Source organism: Stenella coeruleoalba (genome assembly GCF_951394435.1).
Source record: "Stenella coeruleoalba genome assembly, chromosome: 16".
NCBI classification, from domain to species: Eukaryota; Metazoa; Chordata; class Mammalia; order Artiodactyla; family Delphinidae; genus Stenella; species Stenella coeruleoalba.
This window is the reverse complement of record NC_137162.1, coordinates 38,133,331-38,159,417: the sequence shown is the minus strand read 5'-3', so window position 1 is coordinate 38,159,417 and position 26,087 is coordinate 38,133,331. Positions and strand designations below refer to the sequence as shown.

Sequence of the window (26,087 nt, the reverse complement as noted above, 5' to 3'; positions counted from 1 at the left end):
TGGAATTGATCAGATTACAACTCCCACGGCCTTTGGCAGCAGAATCAAGGGGACCCCCCCCCACGATTTTTGGAGTTCTTTTTCTGTGTAGCTTCCTCCTCTCTGATACTCTACCCTGCTAATTCCAACCACTTCAGACTTATTAAACTCTGAGTTCTGACTCCTCAACTCAGCAAGACTGCCGAATTCTGCTTGACATCCTTTTCCCTGTGCCACAGTTTGAAGCGCCTCTCCTTTTTCATTTCTGATACTATTTTTGTTTTATTTCTTGAATAGATTTGGCAGAACTTTATCTAATTCTTTTTATTTTAATTTTTTTAACGTTTACTTTGTCCCTTTTGCTAACTTCTTAATTTAATTGCCTCTTTAATATATGTTTAGTTTTGTGTTTGGTATATGGCAGTGGCCTACCCTTGCTCTTGCTCTTAAACTTACTGCTTGCACTTAATTTCTCTAGGGGCTCTCCTGAGAAGAATGGCTCATAACTACTGTGTAGTCTTCTCTTGTACCTCTTTTGGGTTGCAAGATTTAGTCCTTTATTTTTGGTGTTGGATCAGAATGATACATGAGTACAAGTTTGACATTCAGATAAAGGCTACCTTAATCACCAACTCCAATTCAAGACCTCTCCACAGAAATCTACCACTCCTGTCAGTTTGATGTGTACTTTTCAACCTTTTCTGTGCTCTATTTATAATTTATACCATTCTTAGAAATGTAAACAGTGTAATTGTGTGTGTATTTTGCTAGTAAATGATATTATACTGTATTATTCCTTTTTTTTTGTCTTTAACAAATATGTTTATTGTACAAAGATTACCCCTCATATAAATTACTGCAGCAGGGCTTCCCTGGTGGCTCAGGGGTTGAGAATCCGCCTGCCAGTGCAGGGGACACGGGTTTGATCCCTGGTCCGGGAAGATCCCACATGCCATGGAGCAAGTAAGCCTCTGTGCCACAACTACTGAGCCCGCGTGCCTAGAGCCCGTGTACTGCAGCAAGAGAAGCCACCACAGTGAGAAGCCCACATGCAGCAACGAAGACCCAACACAGCCAAAAATAAATAAATAAAATAAATAAATTTATTTTTAAAAAAATTACTGCAGCACACAACTACAGGAATTCACAAAGCAATTGACATTTACTGAACAACGTCTGTGTGCTAAGGGCATTTTTGAGGGCTTTGCACAATTCTCAGGAGGTACTAGAACTCTCAGTTTGCAGATAATGAAAGTAAGACTCAAACTAAATTATGGGATGCGTCCAAGATTACAAAGCTAATAAGGAAGAGATCCAGCATTTGAATTAGATCTGTGAAAGGCATAAGGATCAAAACACTGAAAATAACTGACCAGAGCTTCCCCTTGCATAGATGATAACTTTCAATTACTTCTCATGAAAATGAAGAAGGAAAATTATGTATTCCTTTGCTAGTCCGCAATCAAGATGTCAGGAGTATTGGTCTCCTCAGAGGGCTGTAAGAGAAGTATCTGTTCCAGGCCTCTCTCCTTGACTTACAGATAGCTATCTTCCTTCTCTACATATCTGTGTACAATCCTTCCCCACCATCTTGCTCTTCTCCTGCTACCAACAGCAGTTAGACAACATACACTGGGTTTTATACAAAAACCCAGTACATAAAGAGCACTCTGGCCATGATAGGTTCAGAAATGGCATAATATTGCCCCACTGAACTACAACAATAATAGTTGGTGGGTCTGATCTATTGCAAGTAGCACAGGCCAGTAAGTATGTATCATTCTTAACCTGCTCTTCTCATTTAGCAGTATGTTTTGGAGATCTTTCCATGTCAGTTCATGTAGATCTATAAATAATCTTATAGTATTCCATAGTATGTGTATATCATAGTTTATTTAAGCCTCTACCTATTAATGAAATTCAGGTATTTCCAGGAAATTTGGGGGGGGAGCTCCTTTAAGCAGTGCTACTCTAAGATATTCTTGTACATTGTCTCTTGTGTTCCTCTGTGAATATTAGTTTATAAGAAACAGAATTAAATGGGCCTTAAAGATGTGTGTTTTTGTGTATTTTGCCAGTCTGTCCTTTAAAACATCTGTATTAATATACATTCCTTCTACCAGTTTTCCATATCCTTGGTCTACTTTTTTTTTTTTTTTTTGCTGTGTTGGGTCTTTGTTTCTGTGCGAGGGCTTTCTCTAGTTGCGGCGAGCGGGGGCCACTCTTCATCGCGGTGCGCGGGCCTCTCACTGTCGCAGCCTCTCTTGTTGCGTAGCACAGGCTCCAGACGCGCAGGCTCAGTAGTTGTGGCTCACGGGCCTAGTTGCTCTGCGGCATGTGGAATCTTCCCAGACCAGGGCTCAAACCCATGTCCCCTGCACTGGCAGGCAGATTCTCAACCACTGCGCCACCAGGGAAGCCCCCTTGGTCTACTTTTATTACTGTTTTTGCCAAACTGATACATGAACCAAAGTAACTCATTTTCTATCTGGTTTCTACCTTCCTGAAATTCTTAAAAATTCCTGATTCACTGTTGGAACCTTCTGTGCTGTAATGAATATTCTTCTATGTACATTTTTTCTTTTTTCTGTATATATCTTTGCTATCATCTTAAAATAATTTTAGAAGAAAGCGGAGGTGAGCACGTGTCTTTAACCCAGTATCCTGAACTGTCATGGATGCTGGATTACTGCTTGTGAGTACTACTAACTTGCTCTTGCATGTCAGTCTCTACATTCCCATTTGGGTTTGTGTCTCAGCATAGATCTCTGTGTCATGGACCTTTAGGTTCAACCCTTAAATGCTTGAAATGGTAAGTATAAACTCTGTAAATGCTAAGATTCTACTATACTTTGTGTAGAATGGTGATTAAACAATGTAACCTTTTCTGAAAAAATCATGATTAAATCAGAAAATCTGTTACATTAATAAAAATTAATAGTAATGATTTTTGAAATTTGTATTTTTAGGTTTTAGAATACTTAAATGATCTGAAACAATATTGGAAAAGAGGATATGGATATACGATTAATAGTCAATCCAGCTGCACCCTGTTTCAGGATATCTTTCAGCACTTGGACAAAGCAGTTGAACAGAAACAAAGGTAAAAACTTAAAAAAATTTGTTTTTTGATGTATTGGGTTGGCCAGAAAGTTCGTTCGGGTTTTAGGATCTTATGGAGAAACCCAAGTGAACTTTTTGGCCAACCCAATATATTCTGAGTGCCCAGTTAACGCTTCTGGAAAATGTTTTATAATGGGTGATTTTTAAAAATAGATTTTGCTTATGTTTTTTAAAAATAATTATACTTACAAAAGAATTAGATGACATATGTAAGTTATAAAGCATATAAACATATAAACCCTCCATTCAACCCAGGAACTGGAACATTACTAATAATTTGCATGTGTCTATTTATGTGTTCCTTAGTGACTCAATTTTCCTGCCCTCCCTTGCCCCATTTACTCCCTATCCCCTTTAACTACTATTCTGCATTTGGTGCATATCATTCCTTTGCCTCTATAAAAAGGCTTTATTATGAATGTGTGTGTGCCCAAACAATATGTTTAGTTTTGCTTAGAGACATAAGCAAATGGGACTTGTTTTTTTTCCCCCTCAACATTACATTTATAATATTTATCATGTTGTTGCATATACTGTAGTTCATTCATTTTTACTACAGTACAATATTCAATAATGTTCAATATTCAGTAAATAAATACCACAGTTTATATCATCTTCTCTTGTCAGTGGGCATTTGGGTAGTTTCTGTTTTTTGCTATTATAAATAGTGTAATTGTACATGGTTTCTGGTATGAATTTTTTTTTGTTTTTATTTTAAATGAGAGTTTCTCATCAAAAAGTCTCTGTTAACATTCATACTTCTCAAAGTTTAAAAAAAACCTTTTCATAATTTGAACATTTGGTAGAATATAAACCCCATTTTATTCGATAAATATGCTTCCTTGAAAGCTTATACATTCACAGTTGGAGATGAAAATCATGCTATAAACACTGAGACAGAAAGACTGAAGATGGTGTATTTAATTGGGTTGGCAGTATGAAGTTTTATATACATACAGATATAGCGAGAAATTATGTGAGTTTGTGGATATGACTTTAGTTTGTGGAATTTTCTTAGGTTTGGGAATTAGGGACCATCTGTACTAGATCTGGTTTTCTTCCCTGACTTACAATGGTTCAACTTATGATGTTTTGACTTTTTGATGGTGCAGAAATGATACACATTCAGTAGAAACTGTACTTTGAATTTTGATCTTTTCTGGGGCTAGCTATATGCAGTATGATACTCTCTTATGATGCTGGGCATTGGCAGTCAGCCGCAGCTCCCAGTCAGCCATGCGATCACGAGTGAAACACTGCTAATATACTTACGACTCTTCTATATCTATACAACCATTCTGGTCTTCACTTTGAGTACAGTGTTCAATAAATTATATGAAATATTCAACACTTTATTATAAAATAGGCTTTGTATTAGGTGATTTTGCCCAACTATAGGCAAATGTAAGTGTTTTGAGCACATTTAAGGTAGGCTAGGTTAAGTTATGATGTTTGGTAGGTTTTTGACTTATTGATGTTTTCAGTTTAATGATGGGTTTATTGAGACATAACCCCATCATAAGTGGAGGAAGATCTGTACTTAGTTTCTGCTACCAAACACTTTTTTGGGGCAAAATAGTCAAGGAAAATTCCATCTTGAGATAGGCATTAATTTCTTTCCTACTTGGTTTTATGAACTTTTTAAAACCCTTAGACTTTATGAGATAACAGATCTTTACTGTTTGTTCATTGTTTATTTGTTTGTCCCATTGTTGAATGTGAGGTAATTAAAATTGTGTCAGAAAGATTCTTAAGTAACTTTTGCAAGGTTTGCTGTTACAATTTTATACCAGATTCAAAGCTTAAGTAAGAATTTTATCATTGGTGTTTTAAAAATAAGTATTTCTGTACACTGGAAACTACAAAGCATTACAGAGAGAAATTAAAGGTAACCCAAATAAATGCAGAGAGATACTATCTTTATGGATTGGAAGACTCAGATTGATCATCTGTAGGCTGACTGCAATCCCTATTGTAATTCCAGTAGGTCTCTTTGTAGAAATCGAGAAACTTATTCTAAAACCTATACAGAAATGCAAAGCACCCAGAAGAGCTAAAACAATTTTGAAAAAGAACAAAAAGACTTAATAAATACCTGACTTCAAAACTTATAAAACTATAGCCGTAAACAAATGGATCAATAGAATAGAATAAAGTCAACAAATAAATTCCGATATATATGGTCAGTTTTTAACAAAGATGCCATGGTAATGCATTGGAGAAAAGAATAGTCCTTTCAACAAATGGTGCTGGAACAATTGGACATCCATATGTTAAAAAATGACAGACCCTTACTTCACACTCTACACAAAAATTGATCATAAATTTAAGTATAAAATGTAGAATTAGAAGACTTCTAGAAGAAAATGTAAGATCAAGCAGCAAGGATATATTGTACAGTGTAGAGACATATAGCCATTATTTTGTAATAACTTAAACAGTATAATCTATAAAAATATTGAACCATTGTGTGATATACCTGAAACTAGTATAATTGTAAATCAATGATACTTCAATTTTAAAAAGTAAACAAAAAATATAGGATCAATGGCCTGGATATAAGAGCTAAAACAATGAAACTCTTAGAAGAAAACATAGTAGTAAATCTTCATTTACTACTCTGCCTATTTGGGATTAGGCAGAGATTTCTTAGATATAACACTAAAAGCACAGTCCATTAAAAAATTGATGAAATGGACTCCATCAAAATTAAAAAATCTTTGTGCTTCAAAAAGCACTATCTGGAAAATGAGAAGACAAGCAATAGACTTGGAGAAAATAATTGCAAAACATATATATGATTAAGGATTTGAATCCAGAATATATAAAGAAGTTATATTTCACTAGTAAGGTGACACATAACCCAGTTTTAAAAAAGGGCAAAAGATTTGAACAGATACTTTACTAAAGAAGACATATGGATGGCAAATAAGCACGTGAAAAGATACTAATAAACTATCTACTGATTATATTATTAGATATTAAAACCACTGTGAGATACCAGTAATACCCCTAAACTGGCTGTAAAATAATAGAAAAAATATATATATTGGTCTCTGCCCCAGGTTCTTGACACAGGGCTCCTGAAACCATTGTCATTTCCTGGGTGATAGGAGTGTCTTTTGTTCTAATGAGGTGACTGTATAGGCTCATGGATGGCTCCAGGATGACGACTGGTCACCAGAAAGACCAAGCCATGATTAGAAGCTTGGAATTTTCAGCCCCATCGCCGCCCACCCCCCCCCCCCAATTCTCTTGAGAAGGGGAAAGGGCTGGAAGTGGAGTTAATGATCAATCTTGGCTACGAGGTTCAGGGAGCTTGTGGGTTGGTGAATGAGTAGAGGTGTGGCGAGAGTGGCTTGCCTGGAGAGGACATGGAAGCTCTGTGCCCCTTCCCACATACCTTGCCCTGCACATCTTTTCCATCTGGATGTTCATCTGTATCCTATGTCATATATCCTTTTTTAGTAAACTGGTAAATGTAAATAAGTATTTCCCTGAGTTCTTGAACCACTCTAGCAAATTAAACCCGAGGAAGGGGTCATGAGAACCTTCTATCTGTAGCCATACTGGATAGAAGTTGTGGGTAACCTGGGTGACGACCTACTGCTTACAATTGGCACCTGAAGTGGGGGCCAGTCTTGTGGGACTGAGCCCTTAGCCTGTGGGATCTGATGCTGTCTCTAGGTAGATAGTGTCAGAATCGAGTTAAATTTTAGAACAGCCATCTGGTGTCACAGAAAATTGCTTAATGTGGGGGAAAAAACCCTACACATTTGGTAACCAGAAGCGTCAGAAGTATTGTGAATGTGGTGATAGTGTGAGAGTAAAGGAGAAACAGAGGAGGAAAGGACTACGTATTTTTCTTATTCACCGGCTAAAATTAAAAAAATATATATTTTACCAAGTGTTGGTGAGATGTGGAGGAACTGGAAACCTTATGCACTTTTGGTGGGAATGTAAAATTGTATAGCTGCTTTGAAAAAGTTTGACAGCTTCTTAAAAAGAATCTTCTTAGGACTTCCCTAGTGGCACAGTGGTTAAGAATCTGCCTGCCAGTGCAGGGGACACGGGTTTGAGCCCTGGTCAGGGAAGATCCCACATGCTGTGGAGCAACTAAGCCCGTGCACCACAACTACTGAGCCTGCGCTCTCGAGCCCGCAAGCCACAACTACTGAGCCCACGTGCTGCAACAACTGAAGCCCACACACCTAGAGCCCGTGCTCTGCAACAAGAGAAGCCACCGCAATGAGAAGCCCGTGCACCGCAACGAAGAGTAGCGCCTACCCGCTGCAACTAGAGAAAGCCCGCACGTAGCAATGAAGACTCAACACAGCCAAAAATTAATTAATTAATTAATTATTTTTTAAAAAGAATTTACTAATTCAGAAAAATGGCACCTTTCCTTAGAGTTTTTTCAGGATGACCCCAAAATGCTTATGACACGTAAGAATGAAATCAGAACATTCTCTAACACTGTATACAAAAATAACTCAAAATGCATTAAAGACCTAAATGTATGACTAGGTACTATAAAACTCCTAGAGGACAACATAGGCAGAACACTCTGTGACATAAATTGTAGCAATAATTTTTTTGATCCATCTCCTAAAAAGGAAATAAAAGCAGACATAAACAAATGGAACCTAATTAAACTTAAAAACTTTTGCACGGCAAAGGAAACCATCAACAAAACGAAAAGACAATCTACTAAATGGGAGTAAATATTTGCAAATGATGACTGACAAGGGGTTAATATCTAAAATATATAAACAGCTCATACAATCCAATATCTGAAAAACAGGCAACCAAATCAAAAAACAGGCAGAAGACCAGAATAGACATTTTTCCAAAGAAGACATACAAATGGCTAACAGGCATATGAAAAGATGCTCAGCATCACTAATTATTAGAGAAATGCAAATCAAAACAACAGTGGATATCACCTCACACTGGTCAGAATGGCTAACATCAAAAAGTCTGCAAATAGGGGCTTCCCTGGTGGCGCAGTGGTTGAGAGTCCGCCTGCCGATGCAGGGGACATGGGTTCGTGCCCCGGTCCGGGAAGATCCCACATGCCACGGAGTGGCTGGGCCCGTGAGCCATGGCTGCTGAGCCTGCGCGTCCGGAGCCTGTGCTCTGCAACGGGAGAGGCCACAACAGTGAGAGGCCCGCGTATCGCGCAAAAAAAAAAAAAAAAAAAAAGTCTGCAAATAACAAATATTGGTGAGGATGTGGAGAAAAGGGAACTCTTGTGCACTGTTGGTGGGAGCATAATTTGGTGCAACCACTATGGAAAACAGTATGGAGGTTCCTTAAAAAACTAAAAATAGAACAACCATATGACCCAGCAATTCCACTTCTGGGTATGTATCTGGAAAAAGTGAAAACACTAATTCAAAAAGATACATGCCCCAAAATGATCATAGCAGCAGTATTTACAATAGCCAAGATATGAAAGCAACCCAAGTGTCCATCAACATACAAATGGATAAAGAAGATGCAGTGTATATGAGTAAATACAATGGAATATTACTCAGCCATAAAAAAAGAAAGAAAGTTTGCCGTTTGCAACATGGATGGACCTGGAGGGTATTATGTTTAGTGAAATAAGTCAGACAGAGAAGGGCAAATACTGTATGATATCACTTATATTTAGAGTCTAAAAAATAAACAAATGTATATAGCAAAACAAAGTCTCACAGATACAGAAAACAAACTAGTTGTTACCAGTGAGGGGAGGGAAGTAAGGCAGGGCACAATAAGGGTATGCGCTTAAGACATAAAAACTACTGGACTTTCCTGGTGCACAGTGATTAAGAATCCGCCAGCCACTGCAGGGGACGCGGGTTCGATCCCTGGTCCAGGAAAATCCCACGTGCTGCAGAGCAACTAAGCCCGTGAGCCACAACTACTGAGCCTGCGCTCTAGAGCCCACGAGCCATAACTACTGAGCCCGCGTGCCACAACTACTGAAGCCTATGCGCCTAGAGCCTGTGCTCCGCAAAGAGAAGCCACTGCAATGAGAAGCCCGCGCACCGCAAAGAAGAGTAGCCCCCGCTCACTGCAACTAGAGAAAGCCCACGCACAGCAATGAAGACCCAAAGCAGCCCAAAATAAATAAATTTCTAAAAAAGACATATAAACTACTTATATATAAAATAGATAAGTAAATAAGATATATATTGTACAGCGCAGGGAATTATAGCCATTATTTTGTAATAACTTTTAATGGAGTATAATCTATGAAAATAATGAATCACTATGCTATACACCTGAAACTAACATAATGTTGTAAATCAACTATACTTCAATTAATTGACATGGACAGATGAATGGATAAAGATGTGGTATATATACACAATAGAATATTACTCAACTGTAAAAAAGAATGACATAATGCCATTTGCAACAACATGGATGGACCTAGAGATCATCATATTAAGTGAAGTAAGCCAGACAGAGAAAGACAAATATGATATCGCTTATATGTGAAATCTTTAAAAAAAATGATACAAATGAACTTACATACAAAACAGAAATAGACCCACAGACATAGAAAACAAACTATGGTTACCAAAGGGGAAAGGAGTGGGGAATAAGTTAGGAGTCTGGGATTAACATATACACATTACTATACATAAAATAGATAACCTACTGTATAGCACAGGGAGCTATACTCAGTATTTTGTAATAACATATAAGGGAAAAGAATCTGAAAAAGATTATGACTGAATCACTTTGCTGTATACCTGAAACTAACACAACATTGTAAATCAACTCTACAGTACTTCAATTTCAAAAAATTAAAAACAAAACAAAACCAAAAAAACCCATGCCAATGAGCAGTCATTCCTCATTTACCGCAGCCCTCTCAGCACTAGGCAAGCACTAATCTACTTTCTGCGTCTGGATTTGCCTTTTCTGGACATTTCATATAAATAGAATCGTATAATATGTGGTTCTTTGTGACTGGCTTCTTTGATTTAGCATAGTGTTTTCAAGGTTCATCCATGTTGTAGCATGTATCAGTATTTCATTCTTTTTTTATGGCTGAATAATGTTTCATTGTATGAATATACCATATTTTGTTTATCTGTTCATTAGTTGATGGACATTAGAGATATATGCACTTTTGGGTTGTTGTGAGTAATGCTACTGTGAACACTTGTATTCATATTTTTGTGGGGACTTATTTTTATTTTGCTTCGGTATATACCTAGGAATGCAGTTTCTAGGGGGTCAGCAATTTTGACTATCAGGGATTGCTAAAGAATATTAAAACTGTAGATGTGTATAAAATCCCTGACATGCAGTGGTTCCTGGATGTGATCTGAAGATGAAGCATTCCAAGCTGAGGTTCGTCCATTTATAGTAATCTAGATTACCTGCTAGGAAGTTTTGTTTTGTTTTTATCCTAACAGTTTTAGTTTATTTTCTTATAATTTGCTTATCTTACCCACAAGTGAAGTACAGAGGGAAAAAAATGCAACAAACTGAGTACTCCATTATGTTAGGTAATAGCTGACTGTGTTTTTAAATACTTAGAAGCTAATGAGACTAATTTTCATGGGTGGCTTATTGAATGAGATGCAGTAATATAGAGGCAATGTGATGTAGTGGGCAGATGCTTGGGTTTGGTTTGAGTCCTGGTTCTGCTTTATTGATGCTGCAGATTTCCCACTTCTGAAAAGGCGAATATCTCTCCTGATTCACAGGGTTGTTGTGATAATCAAATGAGGTAGTGTCTATTAAAGCACTTAGTATAATGCAGTATACAAAGGTGGTATTATTATCGTATACGAGAGTTCTCTGGTCAAAACATGTCCTTAATGTCTTTGTCGGACATTCACACACCTCCCCTCCCTCTGGTGCTGTGATTATTCAAATATTGGAAACAGATATTTTGTAGTACTTAGTCTCTTCAAATTTTCATGGTCTTGAGCTCATTTCTTAAACTAATTCCCTTTTCATCAGCAAGATGGAGAAAATTTTTACTTGTTTTGGAGGACTACTCCTGAATTTTTACTCCTTTTGGAGGACTACTCCTTTATTTGTGAATTGAAAAGAAGATTCATTCAACAATATTTTAAACGTCTACTGTGATACATGTCAGGCAGTGTCTTAGGAGCTGGATATAGTGATGAGTAAGACAAAGTCATTGCACTTGTGACTCTTACAATTGAGAGAAGATAGAAATGTATATAAAAGCCATGGGCCATGGTATAATTATTCATGTAAGTTTGTAAAACAGTATAAAAAGTTAAAGGAAGGAGAGTTTGACCTTGTAAGTCAGGAAATGATTTCGGCCACTGCCTCCTTTTCTAACTGAGGAAGGAGAGTTAGCACTGATTGTAAAGAAACTGGCAGGTGCTTTTCAGAGACTGGTTTTCTCTATACTAAAAGACTGATTAAGGTTTTTAAAAAATATGCATTTAGCCGAATCAAGATGAAATCTTAAATAAGTAGAGGGAAGAAAGTGAGTTTAGAGACTCCTGTCAGATTTCTTTCCAAAAAACAGATTGACACTATCCAATTCTATGAGCAGTGCCAAAATTAAGGGTACTTCTCAAGAAAACCAATATATGCTCAGCAAAGAGAGAATAATAGGTTACAAAAAACAAAAAGCTAATAGACTTTTTTAGAGCAGTTTTAGGTTCACAACGAAAATGGGTAGCAATTAAAGAGTTCCCTCGGGCTTCCCTGGTGGCGCAGTGGTTGAGAGTCCGCCTGCCGATGCAGGGGACACGGGTTCGTGTCCCGGTCTGGGAGGATCCCACAGGCCGCGGAGCGGCTGGACCCGTGAGCCATGGCCGCTGAGCCTGCGCGTCCGGAGCCTGTGCTTCGCAACGGGAGAGGCCACAACAGTGAGAGGCCCGCGTACCAACAAAAAAAAAAAAAAAAAAAAAGAGTTCCCTCAGTTCCCTCACACTACCCCCTCTCCCACATACACAGACTTCCCGCTGCTAATATCACACACCAGTGTGGTATAATAATAATGTTTTAACAGAATATTTTATCTTTGTACTTTTTATGATCTGTTCTATCAAAACAATGAACCTTTTTTCTTCATGACTTTTAAAGTACTTTTTTGAATTTGTATTGAGTTTATACCAAGTGTGTTTATATATGTATATGTATACATATATACAAAAGCAATATTTTGTCATTAATATTATCTGAGGAAATGTCTTTCACTTAATTCTAGAGTTCCCAGACTACTGTTTGCTATCTCCATCCCTCCTCCACCCCACTTTGAGATGATACTGTGTACACAGGTTGTTCTCTTTTTTTTTGTTATCTTTTTATATTAACATTAAATCAAAGATATTCTTCAATGTTTCTGAATATTTTTCAACATAATTTTTATAGCATGTTTTACTTCACAGAAAAATTGGAGATTGCAAATGATGTTAATTGACAAGTGTCAACATTTTGGTTAAATATAACCAGTCCTCCAAATGCATAGTCCTTGGCTCTTATTAGGATCTTGACTTTATTTTCCTTCTTAAACCATCACTACAGTGATGGGATTAAAGTTAAAACCAGTAATTTTACTATTTAAGCAAATTTAAACAGCTATTGCTATTTAAGCAGCTGTGATGAGAAAAGCAGATTGAATTTACTGAATAAATGAGATATATCTGGATTTTATTCTACTTTCCCATTCCCCATTACCTCTGTTAGTATATTTTTATTTTTATTTTTTAACTGGGGGGATTCAGTAAGTCACTTCCTTACTTTTTCAAAGTAAGGTTTATATTCTGGACTATGTATTAATTACCTCATGAGATCTTGCATTTTGTCAGGGGTACTGTCAGATACCAGAAGTAATTGCTGTAAATATATGTTATGGTCATTAAATAACTCTCATTAGCCTTTATCTACCTTTTCATTGACTCTCAAATCTTTGATGTTTTTATATTTCACAGTTGAATAAGAGTATGGCTTTTTAAGTTGTGTAGTTCCACATTTTAACATAAGATGGCAGCATTGAAATAAAAGTATAGTGGCACCAAGAGATTACTTAGCCCATTGTAACCAATGAGCTTTGTCTTTTAAAGTTCTTAGGAATGTATACAGATTCTAAGTTCTCAGAATATATTCTTGCTTGTCTTTTTGCTAACTTTCCGAAGTCAGTGTTCCATGGAGTTTAACTAGGTACCAGGATAGTGCTAGTTGTTGAAAGATACTGGCTAAATATGGTAAAAGCCAGCACAGCCTGGCTATGCTTTGAATTCAGATTCAAGTGTCCATTGGTCTTCTGGAAAGACATGTTTTGACTCTCAGTAGACTGTAGATCTGTGATGCCTAGAACTTTATTTCCCTGCTCTGTCCTCAGTGTCTAGAACAAGCCTGCTATGCAGTTGGTGCTTAGTATGTACCGAAGGAATATCTACAGTCCTTGTTTATCCTCCCAGGCATCCAAGCCACAAACCTATGCATCATTCTTGACTCTATCTCCCTCACCTTCTACATCTACTCACCATATTGTGGGGTTGTTTTTTTTTTTCTTCCAGTTTTATATCAAGTCCTTTGACTTTTCTTCATCCCCACTGCTACCATCTCAATTCAGGCTAATATCTTCTCTCTGTTAGATTTTAGCAACTGCCTCCTAAGTGAGTGCTTCCCTGATTTTAGTTTTACTTCTACTCCAATGCAGCTTATGATGCAGGCAATAGAGGGTATATACGAAGTTGAATACATTTAAATTATTGTCTCAAGGAACTCATATCCTAGTTTGGAGGATATCTGTATGACAGCACTAAACAGGTAAAAAGAAATACTGAAGGAGAATTGATTTGAACTGTTGGGGTTTGGTAAAGGCTTTATGGGAGGAGGAGTTTTTGAGGTTGGTCATTGAAGATTTCTTTCACAGACCTCAGCATACCAACTATTAATACTTGTTTTGATTTTTTAAAACTTTATTGAAGTATAACTGATGTGAAATAAACAACACATATTTGAAGTATACAATTTGATGAGTTTTTACATATTTATACACCCATGAAACGATCACCATAATAAGATAATGAACTATCCATCGCATACAGAAATTTCTTTGTGACTCTTTCTAATGTACTTCCCACCCCCCATTCCCAGGCAGACCACTGATCTGCTTTCTGTCACTATAGATTAACTTGTATTTTCTAGAATTTTATATAATGGAACCATATAGTATGTATATGCACATTTTTTTTGGTTTGGCTTCTTTCCCTCAGCATAATGGTTAGAAGATTAATGTTGTGGGTATCAGTCATTCATTCCTTTTTATTTAGCATTTTACTTAGTATTCTATTATATGGGTACTACACAATTTGTTTATCCATTCTCTTTATGATGGACATTTGGGTGTTTACAGTTTGAGGCTATTACAAATAAAGCTGCTGTGAACATTTGTGGTCTTCGTATGAACATATGCTTTCATTTCTTTCGGGTAATTAATACCTAGAGGTGGACTAGCTGAGTCATATTTAGGTGTATGTTTAACTTTTTGAGAAACTGCCAAACTCTCCCCACCAGTGTGTGAGTTACAGTTGTTCTACATCCTGGCCAACACTTGATATGGTAGGTATTTTTAATTTTAGCCATTCTCATGGGTGTGTTGGAGCACCTCATTGTGGTTTTAGTTTGCATTTCCCTAAAAACTAGTGTTGGAGGACAGAGGGAATGAAAAGTGCCCACCAAACTGATAAGGCATCTTGAAACGAAAACAAAAGTTGGGCAGCTCCATGTAATCAATGGATCCGTTATTATAGGGTAACTTACGCACATGGTGGGATCAGGGTCAGGCGGACAGTGATCTGGAAGCATTCACAACTATACTCTGCACCGCCAAGGGGGCATCGGGACAGTTTTATAGTTAACTTAGGGTATGGGGGTGGGAACTTGGAAATAGGATGTGCATTCCTAAGTCAGGATTCACGAATGGGTAATGAGTCTCCTGGGCACTGGGAATACGTCAGTGAAGGTTTTTATTGTTTGGGGACGAACAGAGCATTGAGGCCACCTGGTCCTGATGATTGTTAAACAATATCTATTAACTACAAAGCCCTTGATGACAGAGTAGTGATTCACTGCTACACAGTACAGTTCTGGGCAGGGTCAGTGGAAGGAGAAACTCTAAGGGCTCAAGATGGTATCAGTTATGCTAACAGCCATACAACTAGTGATATTGAGCATCTTTTTGTGTGCTTATTTACCATCCATATGTTTACTATGGTGAAGTGTCTGTTCACATCTTTTGCCATTTATTAACTGGGTTGTTTATCATTTTTACTGTTGTTGTAAGAGTTCTTTAAGTATATTCTAGATACAAATTCTTTCTCAGATTTATGCTTTACAAATACATTCTCCTAGTCTGTGGTTTACCTTTTTTGTGTTTATAATAATGTTTTTTATGGGCTAATTTTGGCCCACTATTGAGGCAATTCCTCCTGAGCATCTATTTGGCACCCTGTATATTTTGAGGTTTTCCTAGTCTGGCTTGTGTGAACACGAACTATTCCTGGCCTTGTGTTAGCTTTGGGCATTTTTTTCGCCTCCTTCTTTTTAACACTTTTTGTCTGGGTTTGGATAGTTTTCTCACAGACATGAGCTGATCAGTACTAGCTGAAAACTTGAGGGGAGTCCCTGTAGATCTCTCTTCTCTGGTACTCTAGCCTGTGTATTCTAGCCAGCTTGGCCTCCCTAAATTTTCAGTTCTGTCTCATCTGCTCAGGAAGACTGCCATGCTCTGTTTGGGTTCCCCTGTCCTGTGCTGCAGCCTGGAAGCTCTGGGCAGTTAAGATGGGACAGCTGTTGGGATTCACCTCATTTGCCTTGCCTCGCTCTTATTCTCACTATTGTCGAACGTCTCAAAATTGCTGTTTCATGTATTTTGTTTGGCTATATAGTAGTTTAAGGCAGGAAGGTAAATCCAGTCCCTGTTACTCCATCTTGGCTGGAAGCAGAAGTTATTTCTATGTATTTTTGCTTGAGATAAAATTTTATGCTTGAGTCATTTCATTCTATATTTGTGTTAAACTGTCAAACCTGATGCTTCTCCATATGCCTCATTGGAGCTGATGCTTCAATCAGATGTAAAAGAAGACTTCAAAAAATTTTTTTTTTCCTCCTAATTTTCTTCCCAAAGCATCTCATATCTCTGGCAGTTCATGTTGCTTATTTGTGCACTTACATAAGTATGGGAATTTTATGAGTTGTCTAAAGCTCTATTTGATATTCCTGGATCATGTTTAAAAATACACTTTGTGTAACATTAGTTGAGTGTGAAACATGAATTAAGAGCTTAGAAAAATCTAAGCTGAGTACATTTAGGGAAAAACATGCAATTATCAGTTGTTTTTCTAGTTGAGCTTTTTGGGGGGTGTTTTACTTACTTTGAACACATGCATAGTCATCAAACCTCAGTTAACAACATAATTTTAGACTTCAAATTAAATTTGCTTTTTAATGGAAGATTTGATAAAATCTCCTTACCAACTTATATAAGTAAAAAGAGAACTGTAATTTAGAGAACTGCATTCTTATCTTGCTAGATAACATTAGGTAATTCACTTGTCTTTTCCTTATTTCTAAAATGAGCAAATCTTGACCAGATCTCAACCCTAAAATATTAGAATTCCAACTGTGTATTTCTACATATATTTCATATAGGTTATTTGTTTTCTTATATTTGTATTAGTAGTTTACATTTTCTAGGGTTGTTAAAATTTTTTAAAGCTAAAATGAACCTCTGTAAAAGTGGTTTTGTCAGTTTTTGGAAAATGTGACATTTCAGTTTTAATGCATTTTTATCAGAGGGAGAGGGCAGAGTTAAAGGTTTATGCCATGGCATTTTATTCCTTTTTTTTTTGGGAGACTGTTGTGCTACGAGTTCTAAAGAATATCATTACAAGTCAGAGATATAGTTAATATGAGAAGTGTGACTAATAGAAGTCTATGTTTGTTGAAGGATTAGAGTATGCAGCCAAGATATAGAGAACAGGAACAGCATGATTTAAGAAAAATAGGAATGTTCAAAGCAAATTATAGAATATCTGAATTTTTCTTAATTTGTTAAGTGGTTAAAGGCAAAAACCTAGTTCTGGGTGTCATGGCATCTTGAACCTCACAACTCTGTTTATTGAATGGCCATATGATACAAAGAAAGCTATTTACATGGGACCATAGGTAGAATGGAATGTAGCAGTCTTCATGCGCTCAGCAATTTTCTGGCAAAACTATGTGCAGTGGCCTTATATTAGGAACTGAGTAAACTGAGAAGTGATTTTTTTTCATATTCTTTCCCTTTTTGTCCTCCCATACATTATGTTCTCTTGTTCTCTCTGGTCTTTCTAACCCCCCAGCCCCCAGACAGACAGACAGACAGACACACACACACACACACACACACTTACACACTTCTGTACTCCCTCATTCAGACATATGCACACACACTTACCTAGTGGCTGTTGTCAGTATTTTGGGCTTAATCATAAACCAACTTTGCTTTGAAGAAGCTTGGGAATAAAACCCAGAAAAATTCCCATGCCATCCTCGGAACTTGGGTATATTTAAGGAGAAGCTGGGGATTTGGTTCTTTCAAACAGCAGTTGTGCCTGTACTAAGTGAAGTAAATCAGTTCCTAGCGGGTGACTTAGAACACTTCTAAGATGCACTCTCCATTATGAGACAAAGCAAAGAGTGTTGTGTTCCTGAGATGGAACCCACTACCTTCACAAGAATTACTGATTTACTTTACAGAAACCTGGCACATACCTTTAATGGCTTCTGATGAAAGCTGGACCATAAATAAATACTTTTGTATATTTGTTTTGACATCTTTAGAGTTACAAAAATAACCCCACATTTAAAAATCACTGCTATATGTGCACACACAGAAACTCCACAACTCTTTAGCCTCCACTAATTGAAGGTATCCACTAATTGGGTGTTTGGAAGTAATTTAGAATAGAAACACAGTATGTTTTTACATGTAACATGTGTGCTGCTTAACTTTGTCAAAGAAAACTGAGATGTGAGTAAGTCATTTATAGCAGGGCAAACAGGTAGAAGCATGAGCAGCTATTTAAGAGGGACTATTTTAACTCTTTGGAAGGAAAAATGTGCTTTTTTGGTCACATATATTCCCATGTAGTAGTTTTTTTGTTGTTGCTTAATTAATAAACTTTATTTCCTAGAGCAGTTTTAGGTTTACAGCAAAATTGAGCAGCAAGTACAGAGTTTTCTCATAAACTCCCTACCACATGCCCCCCAACCTCCCTTACTATTGACATCTCACACCACAGTGGTACATTTGTTATAATTGATGACCCTACATTAGCACATCATTATCACCAAAGTCCATAGTTTCCATTAGGGTTCACTGTTGGTGTTTTACGTCTTCTGGGTTTGGACAAATGTATAATGACACGTATCTGCCATTGTAGTATTGTACGGAATAATTTCACTGCCCTAAAAATCCTCTGTGCTTTGCCTGTTTATCCCTCCCTTCTCACCAACCCCTGGCAACCACTGATCTTTTTACTACCTTCATAGTTTTGCCTTTTGCAGAATGTCATATAGTTGGAATCATACAATATGTAGCCTTTTCAGATTAGCTTCTTTTACTTAGTAATATGCATTTATGTTCCCTCCGTATCTTTTCATGATCTGATAGTGCATTTCTTTTTAGTGCTGAATATTATTCCATTGACTGGATGTACCACAGTTAATTTACTCATTTACCTACTAAAGGACATCTTGGTTGCTTCCAAGTTTTGATAATTATGAATAAAGCTGCTATAAAGATCGATGTTCAGGTTTTTGTGTGAACATACATTTTTAATTCATTTGCATGAATACTAAGCATTGCAGTTGCTGGATCACATGATAAGAATATGGTTTTTTTGTAAGAAACTTCCACAGTGGCTGTATCATTTTGCATTCCCACCAAGAATGAATGAGAGTTCCTGTTGCCAGCACTTGGTGTTGTCAGTGTTCTGGATTTGGGCCTTTCCAATAGGTGTGTAGTGGTATCTCATTGTTTTAATTTTTAATTGCCTAATGACATATGAGCACCTTTTCATATGCTTAGTTTGCATCCGTATATCTTCTTTTCTGAGGTGTCTATTCAGATCTTTTGTCCATTTTTTAGTTGGATTATTTTCTTATTGTTGAATCTTAAAGAGCTCTTTGTATATTTTAGATAACAGTCTTTTATCAGATGTGTCTTTTATAAATATTTTCTGTCAGTCTGTGACTTGTCTTCTCATTCTCTTGACGTTGACTTAAGTAGAGCATACGCTTTTAATTTTAAGGAAGTCCAGTTTATCAATTATTTCTTTCATGGATTGTGCCTTTGGTGTTGTATCTGAAAAGTTATTGCCATCTCCAAGGTCATCTAGGTTTTCTCTGATGTTATATCTTCTACGAGTTTTACATTTAAGCCTCTGATCCTTTTTGAGTTAATTTTTGTGAAGGGTGTTAGGTCTGTGACTAGATGTTTTTTGTTTGTTTTTTTTTTTGCATGTGGATCTCTAGTGTTACAGCACCATTTATTGAAATGACTGTCTTTGATCCATTGTATTGCCTTTGTTCCTTTGTCAAAGATCAGTTGACTTTATTTACAGGGGCCTATTTCTGGGCTCTCTCTTCTGTTCCATTGATTTGTCTATTTCACTAATACCACACTATCTTCGTAACTGTAGCTTTATAGTAAGTCATGAAGTCGAGTAGTATCAGTCCTCCAACTTTGTTCTTCTCCTTCAATATTGAGTGTTGGCTATTCTGTGTCTTTTGCCTCTCCGTATAAACTTTAGAATATATCCACAAAAATAACTTGCTGGGATTTTTTTTTTTTTTTTGTACGCGGGCCTCTCACTGTTGTGGCCTTTCCTGTTGGCGGAGCACAGGCTCCGGACGCACAGGCTCAGCGGCCATGGCTCACGGGCCCAGCCGCTCCGCGGCATGTGGGATCTTCCCGGACCGGGGCACGAACCCATGTCCCCTGCATCGGCAGGCGGACTCTCAACCACTGCGCCACCAGGGAAGCCCAACTTGCTGGGATTTTGATTGGAATTGTGTTGAATCCATAGATCAAGTTAGGGAAAACTGACATTTTGACAATATTGAGCCTTCCTATCTGAGAGCATGGAATATCACTTCATTTATTTATTCTTTGATTTCATTCATAAGAGCTTTGTAGTTTTCCTCATGTAGATCTTGTACGTATTTTGTTATTTTATACCTAAGTATTTCATTTTTAGGGTTGCTAGTGTAAATGGTAATGTGTTTTTAATTTCAAATGGAAATTTGATTATTGTTAGTATATAGAAGAGCAGTTGACTTTAGTATATTAACCTTGTATCTTGCAATCTTGGTATAAGTGCTTATTGATTCCAGGAGGTTTTTTTTGTTGATTCTTTGGATTTTCTAGATAGATGATCATGTCATTTGCAAACAAAGACAGTTTTATTTCTTCCTTCTCAATATGTATACCTTTTATTTTATTTTCTTATCTCCTCTCATTAGCCAGGACTTACAGTACAATGTTGAAAAACAGTAGTGAGAGGGAACGTTCTTGCCTGTACCTTATATTAGCAGGAAAGCTCTGAGTTCCTCAACATTAATTCTAGGTTGGGTTTTTTTTTTCTCTCAACACTTAAAAATATTTCACTCCACTGTCTTCTTGCTTGCATGGCTTCTGAAGAGAAGTCAGGTGTAATTCTTATCTTTGTGCCTCTATAGGTAAGGTGCTTTTTTCCTGTGGCTTCTTTCAAAATTTTTTTTCATTATTTTTAATTTTCTGAAGTTTGAATATTATATGTGTAGGTATAGTTTTTTTTTTTTTTTTGGAATTTGTCCATTCAATATTCTCTTCCTAGATCTGTGGTTTGGCATCTGACATTAATTTGGGTAAATTCTCATTCATTATTGCTTTAAATATTTCATCTGTCCCTGTCTCTCTTTCTTCTCCTTCTGGTATTCGCATTACATATATGTTAATTTAAACCTTTTGTAATTGTCCCACAGTTCTTGTATATTCTGTTCTGGTGTTTTCCAGTCTTCTTTCTCTGTGCTTTTCAGCTTTGGAAGTCTCTGTTGTCATATGCTGAAGCCCAGAGATTCTTTCCTCATCTGTGTCAGGTTTACAAAGATATTCCTTGTTTCTATACTGTGTTTTTGATCTCTAGTATTTATTTTTGATTCTTTCTTAGAAATTTCATCTCTTTAATTATTCATCTGTTCTTGCATATTGTCTGCTTTTATTTCCATTAAAGCCCTTGACAGATAAATTATATTTTAAAAAAATTCCTGGCCTGATCATTCCAACATACCTGCTGTATCTGACTATGGTTCTAATGCTTGTTCAGTCTCTTTAAATGATGTTTTTCGCCTTTCAGTATGCCTTGTAATTTTTTTGTTGAAAGTGGACATGATGTACTGGGTAAGAGGAACTATGGTAAATAGGCCTTTAGTAATATAGTGGTAAGGTGTGGAGGGAAGGGAAGCATTCTATAGTCCTATGATTAGGTCTCAGGCTTTTGATGAGCCTGTGCCCCAAGCATTGAACTTCACCAGTGCCTCTCAGTTTTCTTCTCCTCCATAAATGACACAGGAGAGTTAGAGGGGGCTAGAGTTGAGTATTTCTATTCTCCCAGGTAGGCTAGGCTCTGATAAAACCCCCTAGCAGGTTAGACTCTGGTGAAATAGTTTCTCCTGAGGGCAGGCCTTGTTAAGAAGAACAGAAAGCTCTGGTTTATTTCAAAATGGTTCCTTTTATCCTTTCCCTGCCAGAAGCAAGAGGGGATTCACTGAGGACCTGGCAGAGTTCACTCCCCTCGCTATGCCTAGTCACCTGAAATTTTTATTTTTTACTTTTTATTTATTTATTTAAATTAATTAATTAATTTTTGGCTGCATTGGGTCTTCATTGCTGTGTGCAGGCTTCCTCTAGTTGCGGTGAGCAGGGGCTACTCTTCATTGCGGTGCACGGGCTTCTCATTGCGGTGGTTTCTCTTGTTGCAGAGCACAGGCTCTAGGCGTGTGGGCTTCAGTAGTTGTGACATGTGGGCTCAGTAGTTGTGGCTCACGGTCTCTAGAGCACAGGCTCAATAGCTGTGGCTCACGGCTTAGTTGCTTCGCGGCATGTGAGATCTTCCCAGACCAGGGCTTGAAGCTGTGCCCCCTGCATTGGCAGGCAGATTCTTAACCACTGCACCACCAGGGAAGCCCTGGTCCCCTGAAGTTTTTAACTTAGACTTGTCCACACTGAGCCTCTAGCAATTTGTCAATTACAGTTTAGGTTTTCCGACCCTGGCATGGTTCCCATAGAGGTTTCTGCTCCTGTAAATTGTTATTCTCTGTATCTACCTGTCTCTCTCTCCAATTTGGGGGACAGCGGTTTGACCTGTGACCTCACTTCTCTGATGGATCTAAGAAGAATTGTTGATTTTTCAGTTTGTTCAGCTCTTTGCTGTTAGGATGGAATTGCAATTTCTAAGCTCCTTACAGACTGCAGACTGAAATTTCTACTTGTTTTTTTTATACCCAGCATTTGATATTTTGGCAGTTGAGTTTCAAACAGTAAAGTAGAAATCAGTTTACATATTGCTTAGTCACTGTTTATTAGTGAAGAAAAGCATTCTGGCATTCTTAGCTGTAAGGAGGCCCTTGATTTAAAGTATGTAGTTTAAAAGGACTGAAAAATTATTAGCTAAGTTCTTTTGAATTTTATACCTCATAATTATGAGGTAGGTGTTTTACTTCTGCTTTCTTAGGGAGCCTTGAAGAAGATTATTATATTTATTCTAGTTTTAACACTTGAATCATTAAGGATTACCAGGTTGAATCAGCTAGGAAAAATAAATAGTGAAGAAAAACAGTTATGTCTGAGGCAAGTGATTTATACTCTGAGCTATTATTTATTGGGAATACTTTTTGAGTTAATGGAAAAATTACTTTTTTTTTGATCTTTTAACTTATTTAGGAGTGTGCTAAATTCTGCTTCTTACCCTTAAAATCCAACCTGCACGTTTAGTGATCTCTGAATTTTTTTTTGAAATGCAAAAATCAAGAAGAAAGATTTTTAGAATTGTATGAAACATGTTAAGTGCTTAAAGATAACTTTTAGGCCATGTGAGAGTTTCAGTTTTATGTTCTTGTTGATAGCATATTTTACAAAGTATCATAAGGCATTCTTTTCTATTTTATAAGCTCTTTCCCTGTGAGATAAAATTTCTCTAAGCCAGATTTTTAATAATATTCCTTGACATTTTTTAAAAAGATGTAAACCAAACCAATTAAGTGTCTTCTTATTCTGCGCTCAATGAAGTTTTGTATACATACATTTAGGAATGATTTACACATAGTTCTTAAAGTGATCGTTTGTTTCAGGTGATTGTATGATATATATATATATATATATATATAATATATTACATATATATGTGTATATATTTTTATATATATATTTGTGTTGTTTTGTAATACACTTGACCAGGGGTGATATTGCTGTCAAAAAACAAGAAATCATGCATCCTGATACAAACTTGAAGCATTGTCTGCTGCTGTATTTTGTAATCAGGTGTCTTAGAAATGGGCAAAGTGATTTTAAATAGTTATGTCTGGGAAATGAGAGAGATAAAGAGGGGGAGATTGGTTGGCAAGGAGAAGATGTTCATATATAAAGAAAGTGTTTAGGAAATAAGAAGTAGATGACATTGGATCTGGATACAACCTCAGTACAGTGTTCCAGATAGCTAGTACTTACTAATGGGAGTTGAAAAGTATTTGGCTTAGATGTTGGGTCTCTGAAACTGAGAACTGTCATTTGTTGACATATTCCCTTTCTTCATGCTACAATAAAAATGTAGTTGCATACACCCTTTATTACTCAGCAAACTGAATTCATGGTGGAGAGTATGTTGTACTGAGTGTCTCAGAGTTATTGAGAGAAGATGGTCTCCATAAGCTCATAATAGACACATGGTGTCTCAAATTTTAGGAAGCAGTTAGTCATGTAGTGTGTTCCTGAAGCAAGATTTCTTGTCTTTTGTTTTTGTTTATCCTCTGTCACATATTTATTTCAGGTTAAAAACCCGGGGAATGTAATCTTTGCCTTTTATACATTCTTGGAGAAGAATTGATGCCTTGTTTAAGAGATAGTCCATTTTCTTATTCTGTAGGATTTAACATGTGCTCTCACCAAAGGGCATGTTGCTAAAGAGTATTTTTTAAATTGCCCAATTCACATTAGTACGCCAGGGGCCTTGTTACCAAGCACTAACAATGTGGTTTTTCTCAGCTGGTATATTGAAATGCCATGTTTTCATAGCCCCCCCCCCCCCCGACTGATTTGATTTGAAATTGATTTTAAATTTGTACTAAGTTTTTTTTATTTGATTTGATTGATTTTAAATCAGCAATGGCTTGAAAGTAAACTTGGGTTACTAAATTCCTAACTTATTTGCTCCAGTCCAGTTACGCAAATATTTTCCTATATAAGAGGCATTGAGCTTTTTCCAAGTGAATTGTTTTGTGTGTATATTATATTCGTGAAACTCGATTTATAGTATTCCTGTATTCAAGTTCAAGCTAAAAAATTAAATAATTTCAGATGTGCCCTTCTTTAAAAAAAACAATTTTGAAAAATTGAACTTAAGAATCAGGCTGAGGACGATTAATATTTTTTTGAAAGAATTTAGGTTAATCTTTTATATTATCTATTCCTATGAATTTAATGCATAGTATTTTTTCTAGTGAGTTTAATTGATGGTTCAGAGTTAACTTAGGCAAGTAAGTTAACCTCAGTGTTTTCATCTGTAAAAATGGGATGATGATACCTACATCATAGGGTAAACCAGATACTACACTTTACTAAAGCCACAACGGACAGCATTTCTATTATAAGACTTCATAGGAATGTATTCATGATCCAGCTCAAACGCCACCTCCTCAGCAAAGTCCGTCCAATTCTTCCTCAGACAGAGTGATTTTACTCTTTCTCTGGGTTCCCCTAACACGTAGACAAATTCTCATCTGCAAGAACCAGGCATATGTTTTGTTTGTATTTTTGTTCTTTCACCTTACCACCTTTTTTCTCCCCCTTTCTCATCTTTCCTCCCTCTTCTAAAAAGCGAAACTATCATGGTACCTGGCACTTGGCAGAGAATGCTAGTATCTGTCACATCTAAACAAATGGCAGAATGGATCTTTGAAAAGTCTCTTCTTTATGTTTCAGAAAATTGAGCACATCCATTTTTGTCCAATGCTTTTTTGTATGAATACAAGCAACATCAGCCAACTTCTTTTTCTGAAGTAGCAACAGCATCTGCTATTTGTGCAAGACACTTTAAGGCACAAAGGTTAAAGGCAGACAAAAAATAATCATGAGTGAAATTGTGCTCATTTCTCCTTTATATTTGGCATTATTGTAGAAATATATAACCTACAAAAAATGGTAAGTTGCTTACTATTTTCTGCAAGCACATTTGGATCTCTAAGTAAATTGATGTTTTTAGTTGTTTAGATTGTTTTGGGGAAGGCTACATTAGTCTTGACCCTCTAGTATGTAGTTTTCCTTGTCCTTAGTTATCATTATTGTATTGATGCATTTAACCAGACCTTCAAACATACTGTTTTTGTATATTGCATACTTCTGTAATGGAGATTGATCTGTAGTAAGATGATACTCATGGCATTTATTTTTTAAATTGCATTTAAAAAATAATTTTTAATTGCTTCCTATTGAGAATTGCTTGGAATTCTAAAATATTTTTTTTAATTTAGGTGGATCATATGGCAGAAGACAGTCATTTATTTTTGTTGATTTGGCTTCCTATATGAATCTAATATATAAAGTTATTTGATTTCCCATAAAACTCCCAATAAGCATTTTTAAAGCACAATTTTTCTCGACTTTCTTCTCAAAAATAGCTGATTTTAATATGTGACTGAAAGTAGGCAGTCAAAAGAGAAAATGGGATTTATTGCTTTTT

The 26,087-nt window shown here is 36.6% G+C and overlaps 1 protein-coding gene across 3 annotated transcripts in view; it reads left to right on the top strand.

The window, feature by feature from the left end:
• The window catches only part of MINPP1 (multiple inositol-polyphosphate phosphatase 1), a 45,426-nt gene that overhangs the window by 13,878 nt on the left and 5,461 nt on the right, over positions 1 to 26,087 (top strand). For 2 of the 3 annotated variants that reach the window (XM_079899662.1, XM_079899661.1), the window contains one exon: positions 2,949 to 3,082. The exons of the other annotated variant lie outside the window; for it this stretch is intronic. In XM_079899662.1, coding sequence (XP_079755788.1) covers positions 2,949 to 3,082 — 134 coding nt within the window. The remainder of the gene's footprint in view (positions 1 to 2,948; positions 3,083 to 26,087) is intronic. 3 annotated transcript variants of the gene reach the window in all.